This window comes from Leptonychotes weddellii, chromosome 3 (assembly GCF_054177405.1).
Source record: "Leptonychotes weddellii isolate Sample4059 chromosome 3, ASM5417740v2, whole genome shotgun sequence".
NCBI lineage: Eukaryota > Metazoa > Chordata > Mammalia > Carnivora > Phocidae > Leptonychotes > Leptonychotes weddellii.
The window spans coordinates 83986714-84001430 of NC_138371.1; the positions used below are offsets into that span (position 1 = coordinate 83986714).

At 38.8% G+C, this 14717-nt stretch overlaps 1 protein-coding gene across 1 annotated transcript in view; it reads right to left on the minus strand.

Moving 5' to 3' along the window:
• The window catches only part of THSD7B (thrombospondin type 1 domain containing 7B), a 658530-nt gene that overhangs the window by 30478 nt on the left and 613335 nt on the right, over window positions 1-14717 (minus strand). Inside the window, exons 17-19 of the mRNA XM_081814537.1 lie at window positions 11003-11144; window positions 8731-8846; window positions 6461-6578 (exon numbers count right to left, since the gene is read on the minus strand). Of these exons, the coding sequence (XP_081670663.1) occupies window positions 6461-6578; window positions 8731-8846; window positions 11003-11144 (376 nt within the window). The remainder of the gene's footprint in view (window positions 1-6460; window positions 6579-8730; window positions 8847-11002; window positions 11145-14717) is intronic.

Consider the following 14717-nt stretch of genomic DNA (forward strand, 5'->3'; position numbering starts at 1 on the left):
CATAACTGACAAGCTACATGACCTTGAGCAGCTTACTTATCACCTCACTTGTAAAGTTATGCCTATGCCTATATTTTGTGGTATTGTAAAAAGTTACTAAAACACTTCGGGCTCCAATAATTGTGCCTTTGACCAAGAGATGTTAAAAAGTAATTATTCTAACATTTCATCAGCTTACAGATAAAAAGTAGTGCGAGTTCTGCAAAGACTAGTTCAAAGACCTACAACTTGCCATTGGAAAAGCCAGCTCGAAAACTCAGATCTCCTGGTTTCTTGTTCAGTCTTTTGTTTTCCCCATTCTACCATTCTATAATTTAGCTTCTTATTCTCTTGTCCTAGGAACTAATTGCTTGATATAACAAATAAGTTTGAATTGTTTAACTATTGGACTGTGCCTAATCAAGGATACCACAGTGATCACATTTTATACAGACACTAAAACTGAAGGTTACCAGCTTACCTTTGCTTAAAAAGAAAAAAAAAAAAAAAGCCAGAAAAATAAAAAAGTTGGGGTACTTTGGAGTTAATACAAAATTATTTTTGCATTATAGGCCAGAGCTGACAAAAATTATATGTCATCTGGGAAACACAGAATCAGACTGGATTACATAATGTAGGAAACATAAACTCATATACAGTGAATTAAAAAATACAAAATAGGAAAAAAATCAGTTTGGGATTAATAACATTCTTAGAGTGTTATCAGTTAAATAATAATTATGAATAATTCATGATATGCTAAATTTAGGGAGTTCTACATTCCACTGAACTGATGAAAATTCAACAAAGAACATGACTAATCCAAATATTAAGCTCTTCTATTACAAGCTTTGATCTTTGAAATCTATCTAAAAAGATCCCTTAGTGGAAGCTTAGAATCAGTCTCTCTCTGACGTGAAATAAATTGGATTCAAACTGTTCTGACCTTGAAATCTTTAACACAATTAGAAAGTATATGCCAAGCATCAGGTGTACATTAACGAGGCAATCCAGACACTTGGAAAATAAAGAAAGAGCTCATTTCAGAATCTCTCCCCAGATCAATGTAGTTCTGTGGATTTGATAGTGAAGTGTGGCTCGTGGGGGGAGCATCTGGGACATCTAGCACACCAGCATTTGCCTGACAGCCAGCGAATTCATAAACTGAGACAACTGTGTGAACTTTTTTGCCTTTGATAAAGAAGTCAGCGGAGAGCCACAGGGGCTGGAGTCAGACTCCCAGGCAACTTGCTTGCCCACTTTAATGTGACTAAATAAACTATCTCCTCTCATGGTTTCTGCCCCATTGCCATCAACAGTTGGAAAAATGAAAGCGGCTCATACAAAAGACAGCTGCTGGCACACTGTCTCAGAAGGGGCAAGGTACAGATGCTTTTCGACGATAGCTTCCAACCCTTTCAACTCCAGAGTTTGGTCTCTTTTAAGAAACACATTCATCTGTGTCATACATTTTTGCTTTTGATGATCGCTGTTTGCTTATTGCTTTTAGGTTGTGCTGCATGAGGATTAAGGCATGATCTAAATATATAATTCTCTCATTTTGGAAACATTACTATCTGCCTGTGTGGGGGTGGTTGATGATCAGGGAAGAGTGGTGCTCTAAGACTGGGGCTGGAACTGGAGGAGTTTGGGGGCTGTGGGGTATAATGTAATGTAACCACAAAGGCTCTCTCTGCAATATCCTGAGGGTGGGTGCTTAGAAATTCTAAGGCCATGTGTCCTGTTCTTCTTTGTACTGTTCAGTGTATTTGTTAAAATTGAAACTGGGGACAAATGTAATTAAAAAAATACTTATTTTTAGGTTTTTGTCTGTAGGACCTGACAGAGGCTTCAATATAACAGGTAGTCAAAAAATGCCTGTGAGGTTGAGTAAGAGCAGCCTTCTAAAGAAAACACCAGTTATAGGAGCGGTGGCACCTTGTCATTCAATGTTGACCTAAATATCACCTCGTCAGGGGCCTTTCTTCCCCCATCCCTCACTCCCTTGCAAAATACTTGTTCTCCTTATTCTCCATCACATGATCTGTTTTGGTTTCATCATGGACATCAGTTATTTTTGTGTTTATATCCTCATTTATTTGCTATCTGTCTTGTCATCACCATCCAGTTTTCCACCAGAACATTCATTGTATGATGTCGGGGGGGCTCTGTTTGCCTGGGAGCCTTTCTGTGTCCTATGGCGTGGCCTCAGCTGTTAGGAGAATGCCTGACACTCAGAAAGCATCCAATGAATATTTGTAAAATATATGAATATACTTCTACAGTCCTGCCTTCAAGAACAGATGTCTAAATAGCATGGTCACCATATAATTTATTTTTCACATTGCCACTTTTGATAATGAAAGAAGACACTGTTAGGTGCCAGGATAATAGTTAATAAACTTTATAAATCTTTGTTGAATGAATAAAGGAACACGGAATACGCACACATTTAGATCACTGGAGGGTCTGAAAGATATCAGGATTGTGGAATATATTTTTAAAGGTATAATTACATATGACAATTCAGGAGATCAAGACATCTAAAGATCAAGAAGAGTCCCAAGAAGATATCCTAATAGACCCTTAGAAACTAGCTAGAGATGATTTATAACTAGTGCTATATTGAATGCCCATGAATACTATTTAGATGACTTTCAAGTCCTTTATGGAACTTGATTTCTCCAAGTAGTTAACATTCCTTCCCCAGTACCACTGGTACCTGAGTTCACACAATGACTTCCTTAGGAAATCTTTGATTGTTTCTCTTTGTTTATTATTCTAAGGCTTAGAAAAGGTGAATTTAAGTTCACACTCTAATTACCTAGAATTCTCCAATAGTGGGATTCAGATTTGGAAAGCTTTTTCTTTTGTTTGTTTTTGTCTTTCTAATAAACACACAAGGGCTGCTTAGTCTACAGCACTAACAGAACTGCTTGAAAACTTAAATACTTGAATACTAAACTTAAAATTAAGGGTCTTATTTTTAAAGGTAGTGTATTAGCATAACATGGAGATCTGTCATGTTTCACTGACTTGGTACAGTGGCAGAATTAGGGCTCCCAGGCAAAAATAATAATAAACAGATCTGTCTCCTTTGCATTGAACACATTCTTGGGTAAGGGGACCTAAGACATATGCATTTAGTTAGAGGGTGAGGAAAACATCCACTGGCAGGGTTTGGCTGCCTTTGGGCTTGTGATCCAGTTCAGGCTCTTCCCCTATGATGCAGAACAACATGGGCAATGACAGATACTAACTGAAATTCCTCCAATGTGTCAGGTACTGTGCTCATGGGAACTGGGGGGATTTACCCATGAAGAACCCAAACAGGGTCTTTGGCCCCTTAGACATATAGACATTACAACTGATTCAATTCTTGCATAAGAAGAATAGTAGGAGGCAGTAGTGGGGTGATGGTAAGATGCTCCACATAAGGAAACAGCACACACTGAAGGATGTGACTGAAATACACTGTATTAGAGCAAAGAGAGCCAAGGGATCAGTGGAGGGTGATGGGCATAGAGAGGCAGGCATGGGTGAGATCCCACAGGTCCTGTGGACCATGCTTACAGTTCGGGACTTCATCCTTTCTCTACTTTTCCATGCTACCCTTTACCACTGTAAAAGAGACACCTCCCAGAAACCCATGAGGACAAGACTGCAGTGTTTGTAGCTGTGGAATAACCAGGGTGAGTCACTGCTGGAGAGGAGCAACCAGCTGTTCTGAAAAAAGACATTGCTAATGTGAAAAACACTTTTCATTTGTATGAGTCTGTAGTGAACTCACCAACATACAATATTACCTCTTTGCTTGTTTATTGTCTATTGTCCCTCAACTACACAGCAACTCCACGAGAAGAGGGCAAGTGTCTCCCACCCACTGCTGCCCCCCAACACATTGAACTAGAACTGACACATGGGTAGTTGTTTAATGGATAAATGGCTCTTAAGTAAGAAGACAAGTGTTCAAATTTGCATTTTAAAAATACCCTTAGGCTGTGATTATGATGTATGGATTTTAAGTGGGGTAAAAGGATGAGAAATGAGATTGGGAGACAGAGTGCCTAAGTCTATAGAATTATCCTTGAAAGATCCTAGGGAGTCTCCAATGACCCTCTCTACTATTGGGAGCTAAGAAGATGGAGATGAAAATTAACATACAATAAACACCCAGGATGTGTCAGTTACTGCACTAGGTGTTCATATACTTCATATTATTTAATTCTCAAACCAAAACACCTCCAGTGTGCCTGCATTCTATTTTATAGATAAAGCAGCTGAGAATCAGATTAAGTAATTTGCCTAAACAGCTGCAATTTGAACCTAGATTTACCCAACTTTAAAGTGGATGCTCAACTGGAAACTATACCATGCTGCCGATCAGAATATTTGAGGAACAGTCAGTCGATCATGGAAAACTTTTCATTTGGTTTCCTGAGGTTCTTTGAGAGCACAGGCTCTCAACTGTGCAGGAAATGGCATGTCATTATTGGACATTGTGACTCCCATATTTTCATTGTGAGTGATGCTCTTTGCAGAAGTAGTTTTCAATTTCCTTAGCCACATTTTCCTAATACAGATCCTGATTACTGTTCTCAGCTCTGTTACCAAAATCTGATAGCTGAGTTCACACATGAGCCCCTTTTCCATGATGCATCCTACCTCAGTTCCTTAGATAATGCCAACTGAGGCAGAGAATTATCTGCAACTCCAGCACACTCATTTGGGAGTAGCTTAGAAATGAACCTATGTCCTAGTGCCCGTGGTCCAGTCACTTCTAGAAACCTGTCCCAAATATTTTTGTTTGGCAATCAGATCCAGGTCTTGGTGTATCCTCCTCCCATTTTGATTCCATGACTCCTGCAACTTGCAATTCTTCCCTTCTCTTCTGCTTAGTGCCTAACCATACAACAAGATTTTCCCCTAGGGCCCTAATCCAAATATCTGACATCTACCTTGTGATAGAGTAGAACTCTTTATCAGAAACGCAGCCCTATCCTAGACCACAGGTCTGTGCTTTCCAATTATTTTCTTGTGTTCTTTTCCATGGACAATGTCTTGGTCCCCACTTTAGTCTGATGCTCAAGTGCTATCTATATATCCCTTTGCCTAGCTTCTGAGTATCACTTGCCTTTCATTCCTTGCCACTGTATATCATCTGCCCACTGAAATCCTGGGAACTTGTGGTAATGGTTGCTATCTGTTCACCACAGATTTATACTCCTTTTCCTCCATAGTGAACACTATTGCTGAGAAGTGACTGGCCATCTAGAAATTACATTTGCTGCCTGACCATCTTGCATTGAGCTGGGAACATGGGATGAAATTTTGTATAATACAGATGGGAAGGATGTATGTTACCTGCATAGAGCCAACGGGAAGGCACCCTCCAGAGAAAATTGGTTCTGTTAAAGTGGTAGATCCTCCATCAACCTGTGTTCTTGATTGACTTTTTAAAGTGCAAACAACCCCTCTTATGTGAGTGAAAAATTAGTCTCTAGTCTGGGATATTAAGCCATTGTGATTTGGGGGTTTGTCTGACACAAGATTACTTATACAATACATACTTCTTCCAAAAACCATGGAGGCCAATATTTTGTTGAGTTTATGATTTTTTTTTTTTTTTTTAAGAAGGGGGGTTGGCTGGAGGGAGAGGGAAAGAGAGAATCTTAAGCAGGCTCCACACCTCCAGCACAGAGCATTGAGATCATGACCTGAGCCGAACTCAAGATTTGGACGCTTAACTGACTGAGCCACCCAGGTACCCTGAGTTTATGACCTTTTGAAAAAATACTGTCTCACTGGGCTAGCAGTTCTTTTGGTGTCTGCCACTGTGGACAGGTCAGGTTTGCAACCTCTACCTCGACAGAAAGGACTGATACAAGGCAAGTTCTATCTCCCTTCCCCTCTGGGTCGGCCTCACATTGCCTCCACCAACTGGCCAACATGCCTTATGCCCATTTGTCAAGTTATGGCATACAGAAAGGTATTTAAAAACCAAACTTGGGCACCTGGGTGGCTCAGTTGGTTAAGCGACTGCCTTCGGCTCAAGTCATGACCCTGGAGTCCCTGGATTGAGTCCCACATCGGGCTCCCTGCTCGGCGGGGAGTCTGCTTCTCCCTCTGACCCTCCCCACTCTCATGTGATCTCTCTCATTCTCTCTCTCTCAAATAAATAAATAAAATCTTAAAAAAAAAAGGAAAGAAATCCTATGTTCTTAGCATCCTATGATATTTAAAAAAAACAAAAACAAAAATAAAAACCAAACTGTTGGGGCACCTAGGTGGCTCAGTCAGTGAACCAACCGACTCTTGATCTCAGCTCGGGTCTTGATCTCAGGGTTGTGAGGTTCAAGATGCACACTGGGCTCTGCACTGGGCATGGTGCCTACTTTAAAAAATTAAAATTTAAAAAAAATTAATAAAAAAAATAAAAACCAAACTGTTTAGTGGGGACAAACATAGGGAACCCAAATACCTCCATGGCCACAAGTCTTTGAACATTCTGTCCAAGCTGTCCACCCTGAGAGCTGACAGTTGACCACACATTCCACCAGGCAGTGAATGCTCATTCTCTGGGGCTTCTCCAAGTTACGCTGCAGATGAAAATAAAATATGATTTTATTGCAGAAATCCTATCACTGTCAAATCAAATCACTATCCTTTCATGGGAAAGACTTTATTCTATGATGATAATATTTCTACATCTTTGTATGGAAAAATATCTTTTCTTATACAAATTGGTGGCAGTCCTAGAAAATGGTTGGCCTAACTTCACAGAATAGAAAGTTGTTGGCCCAAATTTCTTTTTTTTAAAGTCCTCAACTGTAGAATAGACCTGCAGTTAGGGTACTGGGAAAGCAGACAGTTATGTGAAACAGAAATCTGTCCTCGCTTAGTGTTAAATACAGGTACCTAGCACTTCTGGATGGGCCAATAGTACAAAGAGAGTTCAAAATTAACAGCTAGCCAGGCTAAAAAAATAAGAATAAAAACAGAATCAACAACCCAACTATGCTTATTAAAAAACACCTATTAGGTTGAAAACATAACCATACTCTAAATCATGAGAAAAATTGGTGATACGGTTTATTTTCCTCTTGTCCTCTCTTAAACCAGCATGGAGGCAAAAATCTATAGATTTTTCTAATGGCCAAACTAGAAGAGTTCTTTGTGAAAGAAATCATCTAAGAAACACAGAAAGAATAATGAAAAATCTTGCTACAGAAATCAGACTATTTGCTTATTTAGGAAAACTCTGACATTCAACACATGTTAAATGTTAGCAATGTCCACACCAACCTAAAATGAATGATTATAGCATGATTATATGCTGCATAGGCAATAGAGAAATTACCACATAGGATCTTCAATCCATTTGAGAAATACGGCTACTCTAGATAGGTTAATAATTTGGGACTTCCTTAAACTAATATTCTTTAAATATTTGTTGAACATACGGTATTTGAAAAGCAGAGAAACTGATTTTTCTATTACTGAATAGTTTCCATCTTACTTTGTATCAAAAGAAAAGATTTATTACATACACCAAATGTACGATTTTTAGTTTATTTGGAGTTGCTGTAGATTGGGGATTTATTTTTCCTAAAGCAGACAACTTTTGGAGAGACAGATTAAATGAAATGTTAAGATAAAGCACTGACACTTGGTGGACAGAACTCTGCCCTGTCTTAGCCAGTGTTAGAATTTCACCAAAGGGGATGTCCAATTTCAGATGGCTTTTTCTCAGGGTTATTGTCTCTGGCTGTCCTGTTGGTTTAGAATTATTTTTATAATTCTTAACAGGAGAATACTTAAATCAGGATAGGTGAGAAAAATTTGGTTTTGATTTTAATTCCACTTGTGGACTCCATCGGTCAGGAGAAATGGGACCAATTTTCATTTTGCCAATTTGTTTAGGAAGCTTCTATGGAAGCCTGAGTTAACTGACCCTGTATTTTCAATTTATTCCAAAGACTGTGTTGGTGATTCTTCCAGTGCGACAGCATGTGGTCATCCTTATTTCTATTAAACTGTCCCCACAGAGATTTTCACTCAGATGTTGGAAAGGAAATGCAACTTCTTTGGAACAGGTTTGACTACAGCTTTTGTCCAAGCTCTACATAGTTTATCACAGGAAAGAAAGGAACAACAACGTTAGAAAAATTCAGAACTCACTAATTGGAACTTGGCAGGGAGGCATTTTAACTTAGGTTTAGAAGAAAAATACAACTGTGCTATTTATCTAGCAATCATTTGCTAAGCAAATGAGCAGCATATTCTAATAGCAAGTGTCAGTGTTCATCTTATATGCAAGGCACAGTGTTCATATATGCAAATGAATTACCGGCCTAATACAGAGTCCTATCCAGATATTAAAGTCGCCTGATGTGAATAGTTTGTAGCAAGCAAGTACATCTACATAAGTTCTTGAAAGTAATACAAATAATTTTTTAATGAATCCATTTCCTCAGTGCAAAATGACCTTTCCCAGTCATTTTGACTAAGTTCAAAGGAATGAGGTATAACTGTCCCGTACCAGTTACCTCTTACTCTAACTAAAGCTAATAAGCTTCAAGAAGCTTCAAGAAGGAATCAGTTTGACCTTTATATCAAGCATCAAGGTTGTAGCCTAATATTAAGATTACAAATATTACTAATTTACTAATTACTAATATTAGTAATTAATATTACTAATATTAAGAAACACAAAGCCTCGAGTGTGAGATACAAATATAGACAAATTACCTGCTCACACTGGTCCACACCAACCAGCTTGCCGTCACTACGCACACAGCTCAGAAGGCGGGTCTTGACGCCTCGTCCGCAGGTGACATTTTCACTTAGCTGGCACATGCTCCAATCTACAGGTACAGGATCACCACACCGAGTTTCAGAATTATGGTCGTGTGAGCAAAATACAACAGACCTTTGATGATTTGCACTGGTGAGGAGGGACAGTATATATACATAACCCTAGAGTCATTTCCAGGTGGCTTCAAAAAGCACCCTGCAATTCTTTTATTGCAAAACAAATAAGCAACCAAATAAAAGTGTGTCACCTCCCTACGTTTGCTTTCTAAAAGTAAAAATCCAAACGGTTTGTTAGAGACCATGTCACTGTTGACTGAAGAGGAAGGGAAAGACACTCACCAGGATGGTAAAGGAAAACTAGTTTGGAATCCTGTTTGTGGGGGATAAGGAGACAAAAGGGACCCAGAAACAATGCTACTCTTTGATGTAACTTGAAAATATTTTCAAGGAATAAATCCAATTATCTAAACCATTTCATACATTCAGTACAGTGGAGCTAAGACAGGTGCCTCAGAAAGGAAAGAGAGGTACCTCAGAACTGTATGATTATTACAGAAAATCTATTTTTTTTTCAAATTATTCTCTCATGAGGGAAGGTTTTATAGATTTAGATAGCTGCATTACAAACTAGATAACTGGGAGTTTGAACGAATTATCCCATAATTAAACTGATTTTTTTTTTAAAGATTTATTTATTTGTCAGAGAAAGAGAGAGAGCACACATGAAGGGTGAGCGGCAGGCAGAGGGAGAAGCAGGCTCCCTGCTGAGCAAGGAGCCCAATGCAGGGCTTGATCCCAGGACCCTGGGATCAGGACCTGTGCCGAAGCAGACGCTTAATCAACTGAGCCACCCAGGCATCTCAATTAATCTGATTCTTAAAAAAAAACCAAAAAACCAAAAAAAACTTACTTTTGGTGTAATTAGGAAGAATGCTCTTTGATGATAAACATTGAGAACCTCTTTAAAGACATTTTCAATGTTTGATAAGTGATCTATGAGTTTAACAGGAATAGTAAGCCGATATATAATAAAATCAGTATTTTATTTTTTATTTTATTTTATTTTAGAGAGAGAGAGGGAGAGAGAATGCACACTGGCGCAAGTGCTTGTGTGCAAACGGGGGAGGAGCAAAGGTAGAGGGAGAGAAGCAGTCTCCCTGCTGAGCCCAGAGCCCCACGCAGGGCTCCATCTCATGACCCCGAGATCACGACCTGAGTCGAAATCAAGAGCTGGTCGTTTAACCAAGTGAGCCACCCAGGCGCCCCATAAAATCAGTATTTTAAAGACATGATCTTCCAGTATAACAAACTGTACTGCATTTCTGAAAAATTACTATAAAAATCAAGGATCTGAAGCACCTTTAACTAAAGAAAAAGGGCAAATACACTAGGTCATCTTTCACCAATAAAGACAATCAAATTGTCCCCCTAGAATTCACTATAAAGTTTTCTATGTGAGAAATCTCAGTCATGCCTATGTGACCTCAGTGGGGAACTGGTTTCAGAAGAGGCTACTGCTTTGCCTCTGCAGGCATGTTGATTGCTTGGTTGTCAGTACTGAATTCAATGCTGAGACTTAACATGGTTCCACATTTGGTGGCATTTTGTATATCTGCTCCTGCAGGTAATTACGGGTAGCAAATCAATGTAACTACACAGTCTGTGGTATTAGACACTGTGGTGCCCAGAAAAATCCTGAGCAGTGGCTGAATAATGAGGTGGGTGGGATTCCCAGTGCCTCTAAAATATCCCTGTCCACTCAGGTCTACCATTTATCCTCATTAAGACCCATACAGCAAAGTACATCACAAGCTTGAATTTCTTGAAATAGTAAAGGCCATGAAAGAGCTAAATTCTATGACAGCATGACTACATTCCTCCCTAAATGGCAAATTATCCCCTGCTGCTTTTTTTTCTTCTTATTTTGGTTTATTATGGCTTAATTCAGCTCTATTCTGAAACTCTGCCAAGTCTTTTTAAGCATCTTGGAATTCAGAGATTCCAGGTGGCCTTGCTGAATCTACATGCCAAGAGTGAGCATTTCTTTTGTGAAGGGACTCTGGAAATGTCAAATCCTCAGCCTTTCATACAATACACTCTCACATTCTACTGTCAGACCTTAATCCCAAGAATGAATGGACACACACACACACACACTCCCATTAGTGTTCCAGAGAAATGGCATGGCTGTGGATTTCAACTGTACCTGTTAGATTGTACTGGAACTGGAAGCAGTTTTCATTGAGGAGGCAAGGCCGCACCTGTGAGTCTTCAGCACATGTCCTTGAATTCAGTGAGGGTCTCAGCAGATGGCGGGTTCTTCTCTGCATTGAGTGGGGATCACATGACTGTGAAAATCAAAGAGCAGGCAGAGTTAGAATGGACCCAGAGTTAGTTGGCAAATTATATATGATTATCTGTGTAGGTGTAGGCACATGCGTAACAGCTACAGGGAAGAGACAACTGAGGTGTTAAACATAGTATTTAGAAACTAAAACCATTTTGTGATTCACTATAAATTGTTTTTTGTTTTTCCCACCTGATAGCTCTTTCTTTTCCTATGTTATGGTGAAGGCTACATTTCTATCTTCCATGTAGAATTAGGCACATAGAAACTATTTTCATCAATTAAACACATTCTCTGCTCTCAAATATTCTGCCACATAGCAAGAGATAAATGCATTTTGAATGTTTAAAATGAATGAAAAAAGGAAGACAATGTCCCTGTGCCCTCAGATAGTCTAGCACAATAGAAATAACCACACAGAACATTTTTATTTTTTTTTAAAGATTTTATTTATTTATTTGACAGAGAGAGAGACAGCGAGAGGGGGAACACAAGAAGGGGGAGTGGGAGAGGGAGAAGCAAGCTTCCCGCTGAGCAGGGATCCCGATGCGGGACTTGATCCCAGGACCCTGGGATCACTCCCTGAGCCGAAGGCAGACGCTTAACGACTGAGCCACCCAGGCGCCCCCACACAGAACATTTTAATGAGAAAATCATTTTTAAAACCCCGGAACAGGTATATAAAGAGAATTAATAAAATCAATATTGCCAATATACCAGAACTTTCCTCTTATTTGGGAGGCCCTCTGATCCACAGGGGATGAGCCACTGCACGTCATACTGCCCTTTCAACAAATGTATAAATGTGAACTTCAAAGACCTCCTGCAAATATCACTTTGCCCAGGGGTCCTCTTATAGCCTCAATTCACATAATGCCCTTGAGCCAGGTAAACCTGTGTGCCACATTTCATCCAGACGCTCTACCCATGGTGAACCTTCAAGCTCCCCCTACTGGAATAATCTTTCAACTGTCCTAAATCCTACGCTTCCCCCCGCCTTCAGAACTCTAATCAAGGCTTCATTGACCCTCTTTCTTTTTTTTTTTTTTTTTAAGTATTTTTAAAAAGATTTTATTTATTCATTTGAGACACAGAGATACAGAGAGAGAGCATGAGGAGGGGGAGAGGCAGAGGGAGAGGGAGAAGCACGTTCCCTGCTGTCAGGGAGCCCAACGTGGGGCTCGATCCCAGGACTCTGGGATCATGACCTGAGCCTAAGGCAGCCGCTTAACCATCTGGGCCACCCAGGCGCCCCAACCCTTCTTTCTTTTAATAAAGATAAATTTTTCTCTTCCTTCCTGTGCAACTCTCTACTCATGCTCAGAAATTATTGTATAGGATTTGTTTCTGAACAGATATACATACCCATATACTTATACACTACACCTGTCCTTATAATATTGCCTTTATTACCCTGGCTCCTTCCTTTCTTTATAAACTCTTTGAGGGCATGATAGCATGCTTTCTACTTTCCACGTCAGTCTCTAAAAATCTTGGTACGTATTTTACATAGTAATTATTCAATAAATACCATTAAGAATGGTCACAACACCACAATTCCAGACCCCAAATCTAAAGAGGCACATAGATACTTAAACCACAGGAGAAATAAAAGTCTCTAAATTAAGGTCACCAAAATCATCATTTCTATATTGGGATGTCTTATTTATTTTTATGCCTTTTAGTTTTTCAGATATTGTAGCAAGAACACAACCTGTAAACTGAATCTTGGCTGTTAATCAAAATGATAATGTTGGATTGCACTGAAATATGCAGAAAAATGCCACAAAATTTTCTTCTAATTTTAAATGTTTGGAGTCACTGAAACACATTTTTTATCCATGTGACTTTATAGTTGGATAATCTGTCAATACTCAAACTAATTTTATATTTTAATTGTATCAAATTGTCTCTAGATGATAAAGGGCTAATGAAACCAGGTAATTATACTTAATTATCTGCAAATGAATCCCATGCTAAATGCTTACCAATAATTTATTACTAATTCACCAATTAATTTGTTCTCATAAGAAGGAATAAGAACTTAAATGATTTGCCAATGAAAGAAAAATGAAGGTATCTAGGTAGATATCCCCTATTAGTGTTCTACTGATTTTCTACTTCATAAAAAAATCAATTGATGTTAGAACCAAGTGAATTAATGTTAGAATTTATATACCTGCTTAGTCTAAGCCATCAAATAAAGCAAAAAAGAAAACAACACATGCACACATCAAATTATTATGTCACCTTGAACAATTAACTTATATAGTAAATATATAGTACATACATAGTATATATATGTGTGTGTATGTATGTATATATATATATATATATATATATATATATATATATATAACAATTTACTTATATTTTAGTCTATATCTTAGCTCCTCATCTAAACCTGAGTGAGAAGAGGTCATGGGTGTAATTTGATGAGATTTGGGAATTTCCTCCCTTAGACCTCAGTCTATCAGTTTCTAATTCTGCTGGATGTGGTTTTAAAATATTCAGTTGAGGGCGCCTGGGTAGTTGTCAGTTAAGCATCTGCCTTTGGCTCGGGTCATGATCCCAGGGTCCTGGGATCACGTCCTGCATCAGGCTCCCTGCTCAGCGGGGAGTCTGCTTTTCCCTCTCCCCTCCACCCTGCTTGTGCTTGTGCTCTCTCTCTCTCAAATAAAATATTTAAGAAATATTCAGTTGAGCATAATCCATCATTCATAATCATGTAGACCTTGGTAATTATTTTCTAGAAATGAATATATTGAAAACCAACACTGCAGCTAATTCTCCTACTAATTCTCTATCCCATAGAAATAGACAGGGGAAAGTGTGGGTGACTGGAGTCAACAAACACAATCCAACCTAATCTTAGGCAATATTTTTATGTTCCACTTAAAAAAAAAAAATGCCCTAGCAACAGCTAACAAGTGATAGGTAGAGGTTAGTGTTTTCTCCTTATTTCTTTCTATTGGCTGTTTATAGGAAGTTCATAAAATAATGAATTGGTCACAAGGAAGAAGGGAGTGGAGCTAAATAAAAAAGAATGGTAAAGGACACTAATGTCTGGATGATTTCTTTATTGGATCAAGACTCCTCAAATACAAACCTGGATCTCCTCTCCTCTAGAGTATTTATATAACGACATATTGTCAATTTCCTAAATGAAGTGAGAAAGTTATGTGTGGATAATTAACCCAAAGTCAACTTGGGACCAGTTTTATTGTAAAGATCAAGGTTATATAGCTAAAGTTTATTTGCTAGTGAAAGAGATGACCAATAAGAACCAGTTAGTCTTTGGTAAATAAGCCTCCTTTATGAGACTGGATTTTCTAACTTATTACCTTTGAAAACCAGCACCTATCTTTTTTTTTTTTTTTTTTTTTTTTAAAGATTTTATTTATTTATTTGAGACAGAGAGAATGAGAGAGAGAGAGAGCACATGAGAGGGGGGAGGGTCAGAGGGAGAAGCAGGCTCCCCGCTGAGCAGGGAGCCCGATGCGGGACTCGATCCAGGGACTCCAGGATCATGACCTGAGCCGAAGGCAGTCGCTCAACCAACTGAGCCACCCAG